Source organism: Rhea americana, unplaced genomic scaffold, assembly GCF_003343005.1.
Source record: "Rhea americana isolate MKP2758 unplaced genomic scaffold, rheAme1 scaffold_90, whole genome shotgun sequence".
In the NCBI taxonomy this organism is placed as follows: domain Eukaryota; kingdom Metazoa; phylum Chordata; class Aves; order Rheiformes; family Rheidae; genus Rhea; species Rhea americana.
The window spans coordinates 2,061,552-2,076,310 of NW_028187089.1; the positions used below are offsets into that span (position 1 = coordinate 2,061,552).

Sequence of the window (14,759 nt, forward strand, 5' to 3'; positions counted from 1 at the left end):
GAAACACGCACTTCCGGCGCGACGCCGCGCGGCCTCCTGGGAGCTGTAGTCCGCGGGCGGCGCGGCCATGGCGGAGGAGGGCGAGCGGAAGGCCGCGCTGGAGGTGGTGAGTGCCGCGGCGGGCGGGCGAAGGCGGCTCGGGGCTGGCGCAGCGCGGAGGGAGGGCGCGGGGCGCAGCGCGGGCCGCGGAGGCCTGCGGAGCCTTGCTCAGCTCTCTCCGTGGCGTGGGACTGCTTGGTCTCAGCCCGACGGCTGGTGCGGGGCAGCCGCTGGTGCGGCGGCTCCGCGGAAGCCTCCGCGGGGGGAGCGGGAGGAGCCTCGTGCAGCGGGGAGCGCGGAGGGCTCGGGAGGCGCCGCTGGCTTAGGCCTCCCGCCGCGCTGGCGCCTCGCGTTGCCTTCCCTGCGCGTTAGGGAACGGAGGCGGTGTCGTGCCGCCCGGCGAGGCGGGGCGGGGACTGCCCTTGTATMAAATAAGTCCTGTTTTCTTTTTTAAAAGATAAATTGCCAAGCGCTTCTGAACATCAGGCCTCGGGAGACTCTGCGCTAGCCAGCCGGAGACGCGCAGTGGGTCTCGTCTCCTCTTGCCGCCGCCCGGGGCTGCTGGCAGGAGTTTGCTCCGGGAAGGTCCGGTTTTTTTCTCCGTCTCTGGTCCTCGTTGCCGGCGGTGGAAAGGCGCTAGATGGCACTGCGCTCCGCGCGGAAGGGTTTGGGGCGCCGAGCTGGCGGGCGTGTGAGCCGTGGTTCCAGGGATACCTGACACAGGRTCGTCTGCTGATCCGTGAGCCGGTCTGTCAGCCGGGAAGAGGGGCGTCTGAGGCCCAGGGCACCCGTCCAGCAGAAACAAACGGGCTATTTAAATTGCCTGGTTTTAAAAGCTCCCTTTGGGGAGTTCCCAGCCCGATAGTTTTCAGTAGTCCCTCAACCTCTGGGCTCCATAACTTTTTCTAATGGCATGAGCTACCCTACAGAAGGAACTCCAGTTTCTTGGCAAGTTTGTTTTTTCTTTTCTTTTTTTTTGCTTTCCGTTTTCAGGTTTTGCATGACCAAATTCTTGCACACACCAGGAACAAGCCACAGATTGAAAGCCACTGTTGTGAGGAAACCCAGTCTTGCAAGTCCCATATGATGAATGAAATTCMTGTTTGAAGAGCTGCAGTTGTGAGMGRGGCAATCYAGGGTCTTAGAGTGAGGAATGCAGTACCATAAGAAAACAGGAGAAGGTGTAGAAAGTGTTACTGGTTCATAAAAACTGAACTAGCAAAGGACTGACTGTTCTGGCATAAAAGACTAATTATGTATAAGTGGCAGTTAGGATAGGAACAGGTGACTTGTAGGACTCTTGCTTTCATGCTTCATATCCAATTCTGATGCTGTGTAGCTCAGTGCTGTGCTAATATATACACCACTGCAGTATCTAGGCACCAAATCCAAAGCTAAATAATTTGTCATCTTAAATCACAGCCTCTCTAAGCCGGAGAACTTTCTAAAGATGAGAGATTGTGGCTTTTAGGCTTGCTTAGCAGGTAGAGGAGGAAGATGTCCGCTGCGTGGGTGGCCAGGCAGATTCCAAAAGCTGTCTTGAGATCTCATCAGCTCTGCCTTCTTCCTGTACYGTAATACAAGAACAACTCAGTAACGTTATTGGCAAGTCAGCATGTAACCAAAGACAAAAGACTCCCGAAGAGCATAGTTTTCTACCCTATGGGAATCAGGGCTTTTCTCCAGGTTGGCTCACAGGAGAATGAGTTTTCATGTGATGGATAGTTTGGTGYCTGGACACCACCTAGATGAGACCTGTAGGAACTTCCTGAGAAATCTCAGTTTTCTGCCTCCTACTACAGGCTTGATTGATGCCAGGACGGGAAAGGACTCCATCCTTCAGGAAGTATGTCCTCAGAGGGAAGGTGGCTGTTTTCCTCTCGAGCATCAGATAGCATTTATGCCAGAGGCAAGGTAACATGACTAGGTGGGCCAATGGCTTGATAAGAATGGAAGCTTACATTCCTGCTGAGATCCAGAATTTTATCAGAGGAATCTTCACAGGAAAGAGGGGAGAGAAATCAAATCTCTGTGAAGCAAATAGGTTCAGTGCAAGGTGGTTTTCAGCTGAATGAAACAGCTGTACTCTGGCTTTTATCTGCCCGATCAGTGCCCTGAGTGCACAGATTGCAGTAAGCAGACAGAGAAAACTAAATTCATCGTAGCATCTTGCATAGTGGACTGGCTTCACCAGCTATGCCATGTATTGCTTTGCRTAAGCACTTGCTGCTGCCCTACAAGTTGACCCATCAACTGTGCCAGAGACCTATCTTGTCCCATTTCTCACCTTCCCATGCACACATTTTTCTTCAACCCTGGGAATGAGTCTGAAGTCAGTGCAATTTCCAGCACTGTATGTTAAAGCCCCAGTCATCCTAATCTGATCTTTTTTATACAACATCTGTAACTCAACTGTAAACATTTGAGGTCAGCCTGGAAAAGCATCTCTTGGCTCTTGCATACACGTTTGTTGGTTCTGTTTCTTCTCCTTTCTGTCCAGGGGAAGAAYCTAACAGCTGAAGACTTGATACAAGATTCAAGAAATCTAGCTGCAGAATCAAACTTTGTCATCTGCCTGAATCTGAACAAATTGTTGAATCATCYAGTACCTCAGTTTCCCATCTGTAGGATGGATTTGTCTTTCTTTTCTCTTCTATGCTCTGGCTACAGTGGGCAGGTAGAATTGCTGTATGGATCCCTCGCTCCACAGGATTTTTTAGCCTAAAGGCAGAATAATACAAATAAAGCTGTYTGGCTGGGTCCATATGCAGTACAGCTGCATTTATGCAGTGCTGAATTCATTACTGCAGATTGTGCCTGGTGCCGCTGGAACTGGAGGTGCTGGATAGCACTGTGTGGAGACCCTGGAGCAGTCTGGGCAGGGCCAGAGTTGTCTCTGAGCTAAGGAGTATGCAACAGTTGCGTGCTTGGGCTTCTCGCCCATTTTGTGACTAAATTACAAGTGTGTAACTATCCAAGCAAACAGAACTGTACCTGTCTTGTGAGGACAAGGGGCATTTGTGATTTTGGCACATGCCTGGGCACACTTTAATCCTGTGGTGGGGTGCGGGGATGAGGTGACCTGTCCCAGCAGGCAGGTGACTCCTGAGTTAGTCTGTTCTTGTTTGAGTCTGTAACCTTTGGAAGAAAACAAGCTCTTAAATACAATTGGTGATACTAATCTTCATAAATACTTTCTTGGGAGGCCTCACAGTAGGACAGACTGAGGCCAACAGCTGGTCCTGGGAAGAAGGAGGGAGGAAGGATGTTGAGTTTAGCAACTGGAAGAGCAGGCAAGGTCTCATCCATGCTACTGACTGCCCAAGTCGCCTTAGGCAAGTCACCTATACACTGTCTTTCCACACTAAGAGAAGGTGTTTTTGCCATTGCCTTATTTTCCCTGTCAGTAAAACTTATTGCTTTGATCATGGGAATGGATTGCAGGATGCTGTGTGATGACAGAGACCACTTTATTGTCACTATAATGTTGCTGCATCACATCTACCCTTCTGTGAGAGCTGGTGCATCGAGAGCTCGCCCTTGAATTGTGCTGCAGGTCTGGGTGATCTCTCCTTCTCAGAAATCAGTCTGCCATCTCCTTCTGAAATGCTGAGTCAATTCCTTGTTGTGGTTGTATCTGCAGAAGGAGGAATGAGACTGCTGTGGGGTGTTGCTACACAATGGGAAATGTGAGGGGATATAAATCTTCTGGAGCGGTTGAGGATTTGGCTGTGGGCAGGATGTGAAGAGTTCAGTGTTCGTCTGGGCCTGGCTCCACACTTAACCTTGAAACCTCTCTATGCTGCTGAGAGAGGAAACGGTTGGGGGCTGTTGGGGCATGTCAGGCTCCGTGGTGGCTGTGCTGAGCCTCGGGAAAGGTCAGGCTCTCTGACAGCTGAACGATTAATTGACTTGTTGGTTTTGGAGAGGATCTCAAACAAGTCTGCTTAGGAAGTGTTAGCTGGCAGTGCTGTTTGCAGGCACTTGAGCCAACAGCAGCAGGAGGATTAGAGGTTGACTTCTGGCTGCAGGCATTGCTGTGTTCATTATGTGTGGGGTTCAGCTCCCTTGAGGCTTGCTGGTGGATGCCTGAAGTCTCAAAGACTCCCTGGGCRCATCTAAGCATATGAATGAGGACTTGTACATAGCAGCTTGTGACAAAGCGTCCTTTGTTTTCAAGCTGAGATGAGATTTCTCTGCTGACAAGCAGTATCCCCACCTTGAGATTTTTTTGACCTGTCGTTCATGTTAGGCACTGGCTGGTGGTGGGACCTGACAACACGCCAACCTGAACAGTTGGTCCCAGCTTTTTGCATCATGAGTCCTGAAGACAGGCCAGCCACAGACTTTATTTGGGCTCCTCTCCTCTCCCTTGAAAAGGAAGGATGCACATGCACTTTGATACCAGGGGAAATGTTTGCCCCAGAGTCTATAATTTGTCGGCTTTCCTTCTGTTGTGGAGCTGCTCTTTGTCACACTGCAGCTCACTGAGATGTGAGCTGTGGAGTGGCCCAGTCAGACCTACAAGCCCTCCCTCACATCAGCTGAGCTGCAGTTTCACTTGACCCTGGGACCAGCCTCTGCCACTCTGAACACATTTTTAATGAAATACTGTCATAAGTAGGTTCTCTTTGGATGTACTCATCCTCTTAGCTCTCTTAGAAGTTTTTCTTGCTGTGTGTAGTGGTGCTTTTGTGCTAGGAAAGCTTTTAGAGCATGCAGGCCTCCAAGTACAGTTTAAGAACATTCCCGATTCTTCCCTGAGAGACTGTCCTTTTGAAGGCATCACCCAGCTGCCTCCTTAAGAGACTTCTGACACTGTCTGATTGTGGATACTTATTTTTTATTAAATTGTACTTTTAAGACTCCTTGYATGAAAGGTATGTTACTTGTCTGCAGGTAGGTAGCTGTGTATGACCTGGGCTCACACATGGAGTCCCTTCAGAACAGGTCCTGTATAGAGAGCCCAGTCTGCTGAAATAGCATTGAATATCATTTTCTCAGCCCCTGTTCACAGTTACCCTGATGCAGCTCAATTAGTTGGACRGAGTAATTTATTCTTCACTGTGGGCTTGACCGTCATTACCTTGGAAAGTACCTTAMAGCATCTCTTCTTTTCCAATTTGTGGTAGGTCCAGGCAGATGGGACAGATGGAAACTGTGTCACGTTTGTGTTGCATGATGAAGATCACACACTTGGCAACTCCCTGCGGTATATGGTCATGAAGAAGTAAGTGGAATGTCCCTCCGTCTCCTCTCCTAACCTTGTTACTAATCTGCATCTTAATTTTTGCTAGAGCAAGATATGTGCTCAGAAACTACCTCCATTCACATCTTTTAGGTTCTCTATGTCAGGCATGCAATGTCAGAGGCCTTCACAGCACCTGATCCTGGTCTGTAGAACTTCCCAGTTGACCTCAGACCTGCTTCATCCTCATGAACTTACCTAATGCTCTGGGTTCCGGGCTGCACCTGACTGCCCTCTCCAGGCTTGCTCCACTCCCTCACTGAGAGATGGTGGGTGGGATGGGGCTCTGACTGGTGAGGCCCCTGCTCTGCCAGCTGTGTTACCAAGATTGGCTCCCTGTCCTTTAGGGAGCAGCTGGCCCTCACTGCTCTCTGACAGTTAGTTATGGCGGAAACTTAACATCTGCTGTGCAAAAGTCTTCTGAAGTCTTTGGCCATTGGTAAAATGATGCCCAAATCCATGTAAGTGCATGTGATCTCCTCCTGAGACATRTTGCCTTAGAAGTGAGGGTAGGAATAGTTAGTATTAAGCAAATTGAAAATCTTTCATGCTCACTTGGAGACAGARTTGATGCTTGGAATTAATTGTTTGGCTAACTTCATCAAAATGTACAAATATAGACACACTGGTTATGTAATTTTATTGAATTGGACAGCAGTGAGGGTTTGTGGAGAGTTCCTTGTAAACCTCAGAAGAATTAGAGCAGGGAGTTGAATGCATCATCTCCAAGTGTCAATGGGCAGCTACATTGCGAATGTCATGTGAATTCCTCTGATTAAATCATCATGATGAGAAAAGCAGCAAACACTTTGCAACGGGCTGTTCTTTCCACCAAGCATGCAGATGTTCTCCCAAGCGGAGCCACCTCTGGATAAGAAAGGCAGATGCCATGCAGCCTGCAAACCATCTAARTAAATCCTTGCAGTGCCCTCGTACCTTCAGCTGCTTTTGCCCRGCAGAAGTACAACAAGTTGGTTTACAACTTGAAGTTCCCAAGCGACCAGGATCCCCTGTTTTAACTCTTCAGGCCTGCTACTGTATAGCTGGCAGTATCTGGGTAGTGCCTAGAAGAATGCCAGCTGTGTCCTTCACCTGCAGAGCTTCAGCCACACCTTAAAGAGAGGTGGGGAATAARGTGTGAATAAGGCTGCATAGATAGTTTCCGCTTCTGTGTACCCTTCCCATAAGACCCAGTCACTTCAGAAAGATCTTGAGACCAGCAGGTTTGCTAGCTGTTGGGRTTGCCTGAACCTCTGACTTTTCTGAGATTTGCTGTGAACTTCCTGGGATTTCATTGCTGTCTTTCTCTCTCTCTCTCTCTCCTCCTGCAGCCCAGATGTGGAGTTCTGTGGCTACTGCATCACTCACCCCTCTGAAAGCAAGATTAACTTCCGGATCCAGACCAGGGGTATGGGCACATGCATTGCCTTAGTGCTGGAGTACTTCTGTGGGATTCCCCCTATTTATGTCAGGCCTCAACTGTGGTTGTAAAAAAAGTAAGGAAAGCAGTCTTCTCCTCCTCTACTGAGCTGTTACGCTACAGTTTTTCTGTTATCCAGCTGTAAGGTTGAGCAGTGTCCTACCAGCTGAGGACAGAGGAGTGCATAGCTTTGCTTGGTCCCAGACACTGGAGTTGACTGGCAGCAGTCACTGAACTGTAGTGTAGGAGTGAAGTAGGTCTGCCAATCACAGTCAGAAGTGATGGGYGCTCCATTTCCCCTTATAGAAGTTTGAGGTTTGGAAAGCAAAGCTAAGGTGTGCTCACTTAAGCAGCTGCAATCGCAAGCCCACACCTCATGAGAAAGTTTATTTCTGCTTTTCCCTCCAAGTCATCCTGCAGTTTTGATCATCAGGCTGTGACCTGAGGCTCTTTTGAAAAGCATCATCAGTCTGTGCTCTTCCACAAACTTACCTCTCAAAGAGGACTTTGTCCCCTGATAATAGATAGCATGAACACCTCAGTCTCTTGCAGACCCTCAGTCCTCMCAGTTCACCAGTACAGTCTTCTTTTTCACCAGCTTTCTCTGCTGCCTAAAGGGATGGTGTTACTTCATTCATTGCCCRTTGGGCTGTTCCCTTGAGCATCAGGTATGTAAAAGACACCAGTTCCTAGAAGCAAGCAGCTAGATTGTGCTCACTGACTTTWTTTTTWWAAAAATAGACTGTTGGCCTTGCCAAAAGAGCCCTTTCCCCATGTGAACCAACTGTGGGAAAAKTTTTTGCTGTCCCTAGACTGCAGGCTGGTCTATCACACTGTGCTCAGTTCTCAGACTGATGATGGTGGTCTGGGAGGGGAGAAGGAAGTGGGCATGAACCTAGGTGCTGACATGAGAGCCTCTCCCTGTTACGGGGCCTGCTGCTATGTGGCAGGGAARAGGGCTGCCAAACCTTTCTGCAGCTGTCTGCCATTTCACTAACTCATCTTCTTTCCCAAAGGGGCCCTTCCTGCYGTTGAGCCATTCCGAAAAGGGCTGAATGATCTGATGGGCGTTTGYCAACATGTGCTCAACACCTTTGAGGTGAGAGTGTTACCTGAAGWGCTCAGGGGCCTTTTCCATCTCATAGGCCCAGAGGGAGAGGGGTGGGCTGAGAGACGTGTTACAGGCACTTTTAACATGAAAACATGACAATATTATCAGACGTTCTCTACCGGACCTTGATTTGACCCTGGTTTTCCAAGTCCCAAATCACCATTTCAGCCCCTAAAGTTCAGGGAGAGGAGAGAGGTAATGAGTGTCTGCAAAGCCTTGTGGGTCCTCTAATGAAAGATATTTGCATGGGATTCAGCAGAGATTATCATTTCCCCATGACTGTGTTTTGCCCATTTTCCTTGTTGCTAGAGCATTAAGGAGCAGAAACTCATGCAGGTAATGGAGGAGGACATTCTTAACAGACTTTCCGTCTCTTCCCTGAAATGAGGATGTTTCTGAGTTTTTCCCTTCCTGGTGAGAAACAACACCAGTGCCAAAGCATCCGCAAGGATTTTTGTTTGAGCCAGGAGAAAATTTGAGCTGTAGGCCCCTGCCATATCCCATGCCTGGTCTGTGGACTACATTCTGAATGATACCCCTGGAAGTGCATTTCAGCAGGACAATGAGAGGTTGAACTGGAATCAGTAAAGGAGATCGCGGGAGCTGGAATCAGAGCTGCTGCATAYGTTCTTGTACAGTGTGCTTGATTGCCCTGAGATGGGTCTAATCCTGCCTTCCTCAAAATCTCTGGCAGGATGAGGCCAGTACCTGCACAGATTCTCTCTAAGGAACGCCCCTGCAGTTAGACCTAAGCAGCATGGCCTGGCTTTCTTTTTCTTGCAGTGGCTGTAGAGCTCAGTCGTTTCTGAAAGTACCTGGAGCTTGCTTGAGTCCTTCAGTTTTTCCAGGCATYGGACTGAGAAGCTGCAACACAGACCAGGATAGTGGCAATGTTGTGTTTGAATTACTCAGACATACTGTTAACATTTGTCCTTTGCTCTTGTTTGCAGAGGAGCATGAGGGAATACAGGGCCCAGAAGGAGGAAGAGATGCAGTAGCATCTGGAGATGGCAGTCCCCAGTGGCTAGTGTGTGTTGTGTGTGTGTGATTCCCCATGTCAAGAGTTTTTTTTTATCATTTTTCTTATGACCACTTTGAAGCAAACCTTTATTTCTTCTAATAATAAAGTTTATGAAGTATGATTTTGCAGAGGTGTCACTATGTTTAGCTCAACACAAGTACAGAAGAAGATAACCAAAGGGCAGTTCCTCATCTTTCACTGTTCTACACTGTCTTGCCCTCCCCAAATGTTTCCATTTCCTGCCTACGATTTTCAGATCCATGTATGATGTTGTGGTCTGGTACACAAAATTCAGTTCAGTAACATCAGGCTTTTAGAGAGGCAACACTATCTTTTTGTTAAATCTTTTTGTTGCTGGCCACAATGCAGTTAACTTAAACAGATACAGCCAGTGCTGATATTTAAACAGGTTGCTATAAAATGATGTGCTGCTCATTTGGTGATGAGGTGAGTAAAAAGCCACTGCCCTTTAATAACCTCCAAAAATGCAGACAAATGCAAGCCCAGACCACTCCTGACGAGAAGGTCTGAAGAGTACAGCGTTGAAACCCTGGTCTTGCTTGGATTTGCTGGCAACTCACTGAGTGAAAGCCTTTTATTAAGTGTAATGTGGAATGAAATTGCAGGAGTTTATCTGCTCTGTGCCAGGTGTGGGAGTGTGAACCTTTACAGTTTACTCTGCTCTGGGAGACACTTCTCTCTCTTTTCAGAGGAAGTCTGCAGTTACCAAAGAACCTGCTGACACTCAATTAAGTATTTAGCAGACTTTGCAGACCCCCTGCCACTTAATAAGAAACACCCAGAGACTTTCCTTTGAAACACCAACATGTTTTATTAACATACAGAGAAATAAGAGAGAACATAAAATGTCAGGATTTCTCTATAAAATCATTCTTTCAAATACAAATTGTCAGAGTTGGTCTCTCTGACAGGCTGGCAGTGTGTTTGTGTTAACATAAAAGGTTGAGAAACCAGCTGAATGCTACATTTCACAATAAGGCTCCTTTGCATCTCTGCTGCAGTAGATTCATCTTTCCCAGATCTGTAGTTGTCTGCTGCCTTGGGTGGCTGCAGTGGCTTTACTTTTGACTAATCCTGTCTGGTCTGATTTCTTGATGCAGAAACCTCTGCCTAGGATAAATATACTTCTGCGTAGGGCTTGAGACCAAGCAGGAGAATGTCGGGGAAGAGAAAGAGGAGCTTTGCCTGGTTGATACCTGGCAATCGTTTCATCCTGTGGCGTGGCAGGCAGGAATACAGGCCTGCAGACATAGCACTGTCTCCTACATGTGTGATCAGACACGATAATGCAAGAAAGCATATTTCCTGGTGTGGGGGAAGAGGGAGAAGGAGTGGAATAAACTAGAACCTGACTCTTGCACCAAGGCTCAATCCCATGACTGCTCAGCAGAGGCACATACTTTTTTAACAGGTCTTGAAACGCAGTTGGCCATTGACACGGTGGTCACTTCCTCCAGCACGTGGGGGATGCTGCGTGCCATGTGCCAGCTKCATTTCCTGAGCTGGCCTGCAAGGCTTGCTCTGTTGTCGGACTTCCTCTGTGCCAGAGGAGCAAGGGAAGGCTGAATATAACTGTACAACTCGCCTCTGTGAAGGGCAGAAGGAGCTGGCAGCAGGAAGCTGCATTTGCATTTGCACTTCCATGAGCAGCTAAAACCAGACTGCACATACGTTCCTCCTCTTCTGATGTTCGTTACTTTCCCTCTGAGTTGCAACTTGTTGGTCTTGGTCTTGTTTGCGGTCTAAGGGAGACCGAACTCTGGGAAAGTGGCATTTGGATGTCAAAACAATATAGGAGCTTTAAAAATACTGTTTCCGGTTGTGATCTCAGCTGTCTTCTCTTCTCCCTCCTCTCTCAGCCTCTGTAAAACTTTGTGATACTGAGTTTGAAGGGAGACATTTGAGAGGAAAACACAAGGGAAAACCTATACCAAAAGAGACTGAAGTCACTGAAGCAAATGTGCAGCAACTGATATTAATGTCCAGAGCTGGGATGAATTCATGGCAGTCTGTTCGTTGCAATATTAGTAATGTGCAGATCTGAAACTTGTCTTTGAACTATTTAAGCCTAAAATGTTGATCTGATTGTAGCTGCTAATGCAGGAACGATTAAATCTGCTGTTGGAGCATAAAAAGAGATGTTACCCACTCGGGACACGGGAGGTTATATAAGGTAAAAGGATTCACCTATGTGACTGTAACTGATATTTGTCTTGTGAATATTAACAGGTTTTATCTGTTCTATCTGTCGTTAGGAGAGGATTGTGGTTCTTGGAAGTTTGGGGTGCTCCTCCTTACGGCATTACCAAAGATAACTGTGGAAAATTTTCAAGGTTCTTCGACCTTCACTGAAATGAGTAGGAGCTGTGCATTTTAATATGCTAATCCCCATGCACTGTGCAAATCAGAGACAGAACAACCTTTCCCCACCTGCTGGCAGGCACTGAACTGAATGATCGCACGTACYGCTAGGTTGGATAGAGCTGGAGGAAGCCAGGCTGACCTAACTGAAGCTGTTCCGGATGGAAAGGGGCCTTTGCATGCTTTGCTCTTGTTTAAGTGTGATAAAGGCTGACTCTTACCCGTTGGGACTGGCCTTATTTTGCGACAAGCAGGGCAGGAGCAACCAGGGCCAAGGTTGCAGCTTTAAGCTCGTAAGCTTCTTTCTTGCTTTGCCATTTCACTAGTTTGTCACTCATGGCTTCTCTGCCAAGAGGATGTGCAGGAGGCATGGGTTTCATTTCAGCAAGTTCCTATGTCCCCAGTCCAAACTCTCTCTCACCTCAAGAGAAGAGTATCTCCCTCCCTCCTGACCTGGCACAATGGGCTGGTGTCAACATCCCTGCTGGATCTGGAATGATCTTAYTTCTAAAGAAAACTGCTTCTCCTGGCTCTCTGCCCAAGGGATCCTTTCTCCTACCAGCTCTAGCTCTTGTTTGGCATTTTTTCTTTTTAATGAAGTGTGGCCCTGTGATTGTCATTGCAGAGCTGGGTTGGAACAAATGACCTGAAAACTGGCACCTCGACTAGCAGAGAAACAACTTAGGTGCCAGCAGAACAGAGACAGACAGGATGGAGGAAGTCATGCTCCATGTATGCATGCATGCTCATCCTCAACTGTCTCAAGTGCTGATTTGGGACTGAAGCTGGCCCTGCTCATTGCATCTGTGGGTCCTGAGTTACCTATTGTGATGCAGACTTACCAGCTAAACCTGACAATTCTCCCTGTTTCCATCTCCAAATTTGACCCATAGTATCCTCTGGTCACTAGAGCTGTCAGCCTTCTCCAGGTCATCCAGACTATGAGAGCATTGAGCCAGCCTAAATGAGCCAGCAGCAAGTCCACACTGTTCCTCACCTATGGGACTGCCATGGTGGAGTCCTTGACAGCCAGAACTATATTCCAGGCTTAGGCAATGCAATGAGGACTCCAAAAGAAAAGCTATTGGCTCAACCTGTGACCTAACCACCAGCCATTTCAGATGAGTGTGAGGTAGATTTTCAAAGCAATCCTTTTAGATAGATTGCATCCTAATTACTGCCTGTCACTGGGACCYATTTGCATGACAGGATCTGATGCCTCCAAGTATTGTGTGGCCCAAAAAACAGATCCTTGTCTGAAGCGATAAGTCAAGAGGTTTCTAATTACTGGAAATCCTCTTGTGATGTACATGGCAGCAAACAGAAAGGTCAGTGCATCTGATCTGACTTTTACTACCCTCTCTTCCAGCCACCAACACAGAGCAGCTGCCCTGGCACCTCCTGAGCAGTCTAGACCTCCTGCTCAGGTGAGTGCATGAGTCGTAGTATCAAGAAAGGATCAATGGCAGAGATGTTAATCTGGAGCAAWTCACACTGTAGCAGCTGCTTGCAACCAAGCAGTCCTGCCTAGGAGGAGGAGACCTGCCACATCCTACCAGGAGGCTGCTAGGAAGTTAGGTTATCTGAAGCTGAATTTGCCACAGTTTGGGATGGAGARGAATCTGAGTGAGGCCTGGCACTGGGCTTACCCACTGATAAGCTTTGAAGTGATTGATTTCAGGTAACAGACTCCATATGCCTTTGAATATGGACAAATGTAGAAATATGTAGAATTCGCATTATTTTAAAAGCACAATCATTTAAAAATTCCTTCTGCTAAGAAGACATCTTTGCTGGAACGTTTCAGGGTTTATCGTTTTTCTCCGTTGATTTCATTTGTGAAATGTAGCCTGCTCTAGTATGGTTAAGTTGATACAGACACATCTATTCTAGCAGGTATGTAAGACTGTAGAAAACATGCTGGTCTAATTTTCTTTCAGGCTTTCTAGTTTCATTGAAACCTGTCTTCCAAAATATGTTTTTTCTTTTTTTTTCCCCCTTTTTTTAATAGAACATTTGCATTCTGGTGAACACTGAGCTAAAAAACCCCAAGACTTGAAAATGTTTTACTTTATTTTCAGGTCTTTGCTCAGCTCCTTTTTTCCTTTCCCCCTCCCCACCTTTTTTTTAATGACAAGAGGTAAAAGGGAAAGAGGAAAGAAGAAAAAAGAGATAAAAGAAAAAAGTAAAAAAACAACAGAAAAATCATCAAAGACTTGATTACCAAACTTTCTCATACAGGTTTTCTCGACCTTTTAGCAAGAGAYGCAAGCACAGTGGTTTTTAGAAAGTCATGCTGGCAAAAGCACTTGGGGATTAATTAGTTTAAGGAGTAAATTTGTGAAAGTTCTTTGTCATATTTCAATTACTCCAGCAGCAATTTGAACTGGGATCAGACCTTCCCTGTCACCTTTTCCAGCYTTGTTTGACCCTGAGAACAAGCATCTCTGTCCTTTTTACAAATGGCCTGAAGCTTAGTAACTTGGTACTGTGGCCAGAACATCCTGAAGTTCATCCCCACTGCCCCACTGCAGCCCTACCTTGCCAGCAGAGGGAAGATGAAATCCTGGCACCAAAACCCAGGTCACCTGTTTTTTTCYTTTCAGAGTTGTGATCTTGCAGGCAATCCTCTTGAGAGCCAATGACTGCAGGAGGCTGTGGGATTTCCAGCTGTTTAAGACTGCAGAGCAAGGCCAGGTGCTTCTCTGGAAGGGCTGAGCTCCTTGACCCTCTCATTTGCATCCTGTGTCAGGCGAAGAATTGGCAGCTTCTGGTTACRAAGAGGGCTTGAAAGGTAAGGGGTAGTTGCTTAGTCCCAGCCTTATCCAGATTCAAGCAATCTCTGCCTTCCCTTTACTGGACTTACAAACTCTTCCATGGAAGTACAGTGCTTTGGGCCAGGTATGGTGCATGGCTAGAAAGGAGCTAACCTTCCCTTGGGGAGGGGAAGCTGGAGCAGATGGCTTAGTTGGATGCTGCCATTAGCTTTACCAAGGATCTCCGGTCCCCCAAGCCTTGCTGTCGCGCACACACACACACACACACACACACAGTCATTTTCTTGTGCCATACACAGGTGGGGTGAGCATCCTCAAGAAGAGAACTTGGGTTAGATTTCCCAGGGTCAGGTAGAGAGGAAGGTAGCCTCCCGCCCTCTGTTAGTGCTCCCCAGGGAGGTTGGTCACAGGATGAAGTTGACTATCCCCCCACATCATGGCTGGAGAATTCAGGCCGTTGGTTTCAACAAGACCTGTGTGGTGCCTAAGTCTTGTTCTAGCTCTCTGCCCAGGGACAAGAACAGAGAGGGAGAGAGCAAGAGATGTAGCTTTGGCTCTACTTTCACTTTCTCAGCTGGAAATTGTCCTTCACATTCCTCATCCTCCCCTTCCCATTCCACATCCATTTCAAAGTGATCACATCTCAGCCTTTCTTCCCTTTTCACACACATCTCTTCCCCACCCCATGTTTCCAACTAGGACAAATGGCTGTAAATCACTTGGTTTTCCTACAAGGAACTGAAAAACCCTACATGGATTTG

The 14,759-nt window shown here is 47.3% G+C and overlaps 1 protein-coding gene across 2 annotated transcripts; it reads left to right on the plus strand.

Moving 5' to 3' along the window:
- The first annotated feature begins 11 nt into the window (after positions 1-11).
- On the plus strand, positions 12-8,960 carry LOC146584694 (DNA-directed RNA polymerases I and III subunit RPAC2-like). Of its 2 annotated transcripts, XM_085324274.1 has the most exons (6): positions 21-106; positions 497-624; positions 5,172-5,269; positions 6,619-6,695; positions 7,724-7,806; positions 8,769-8,960. In XM_085324274.1, exons 3-6 carry the CDS (start codon positions 5,256-5,258, stop codon positions 8,814-8,816), a joined length of 222 nt encoding a protein of 73 aa, XP_085180400.1. In that variant the 5' UTR covers positions 21-106; positions 497-624; positions 5,172-5,255; the 3' UTR covers positions 8,817-8,960. The 2 variants fall into 2 exon arrangements, with proteins under 2 accessions (XP_085180399.1, XP_085180400.1); XM_085324273.1 differs by lacking the exon at positions 497-624 and having other exon boundaries at positions 12-106.
- The last annotated feature ends 5,799 nt before the right edge of the window (positions 8,961-14,759 follow it).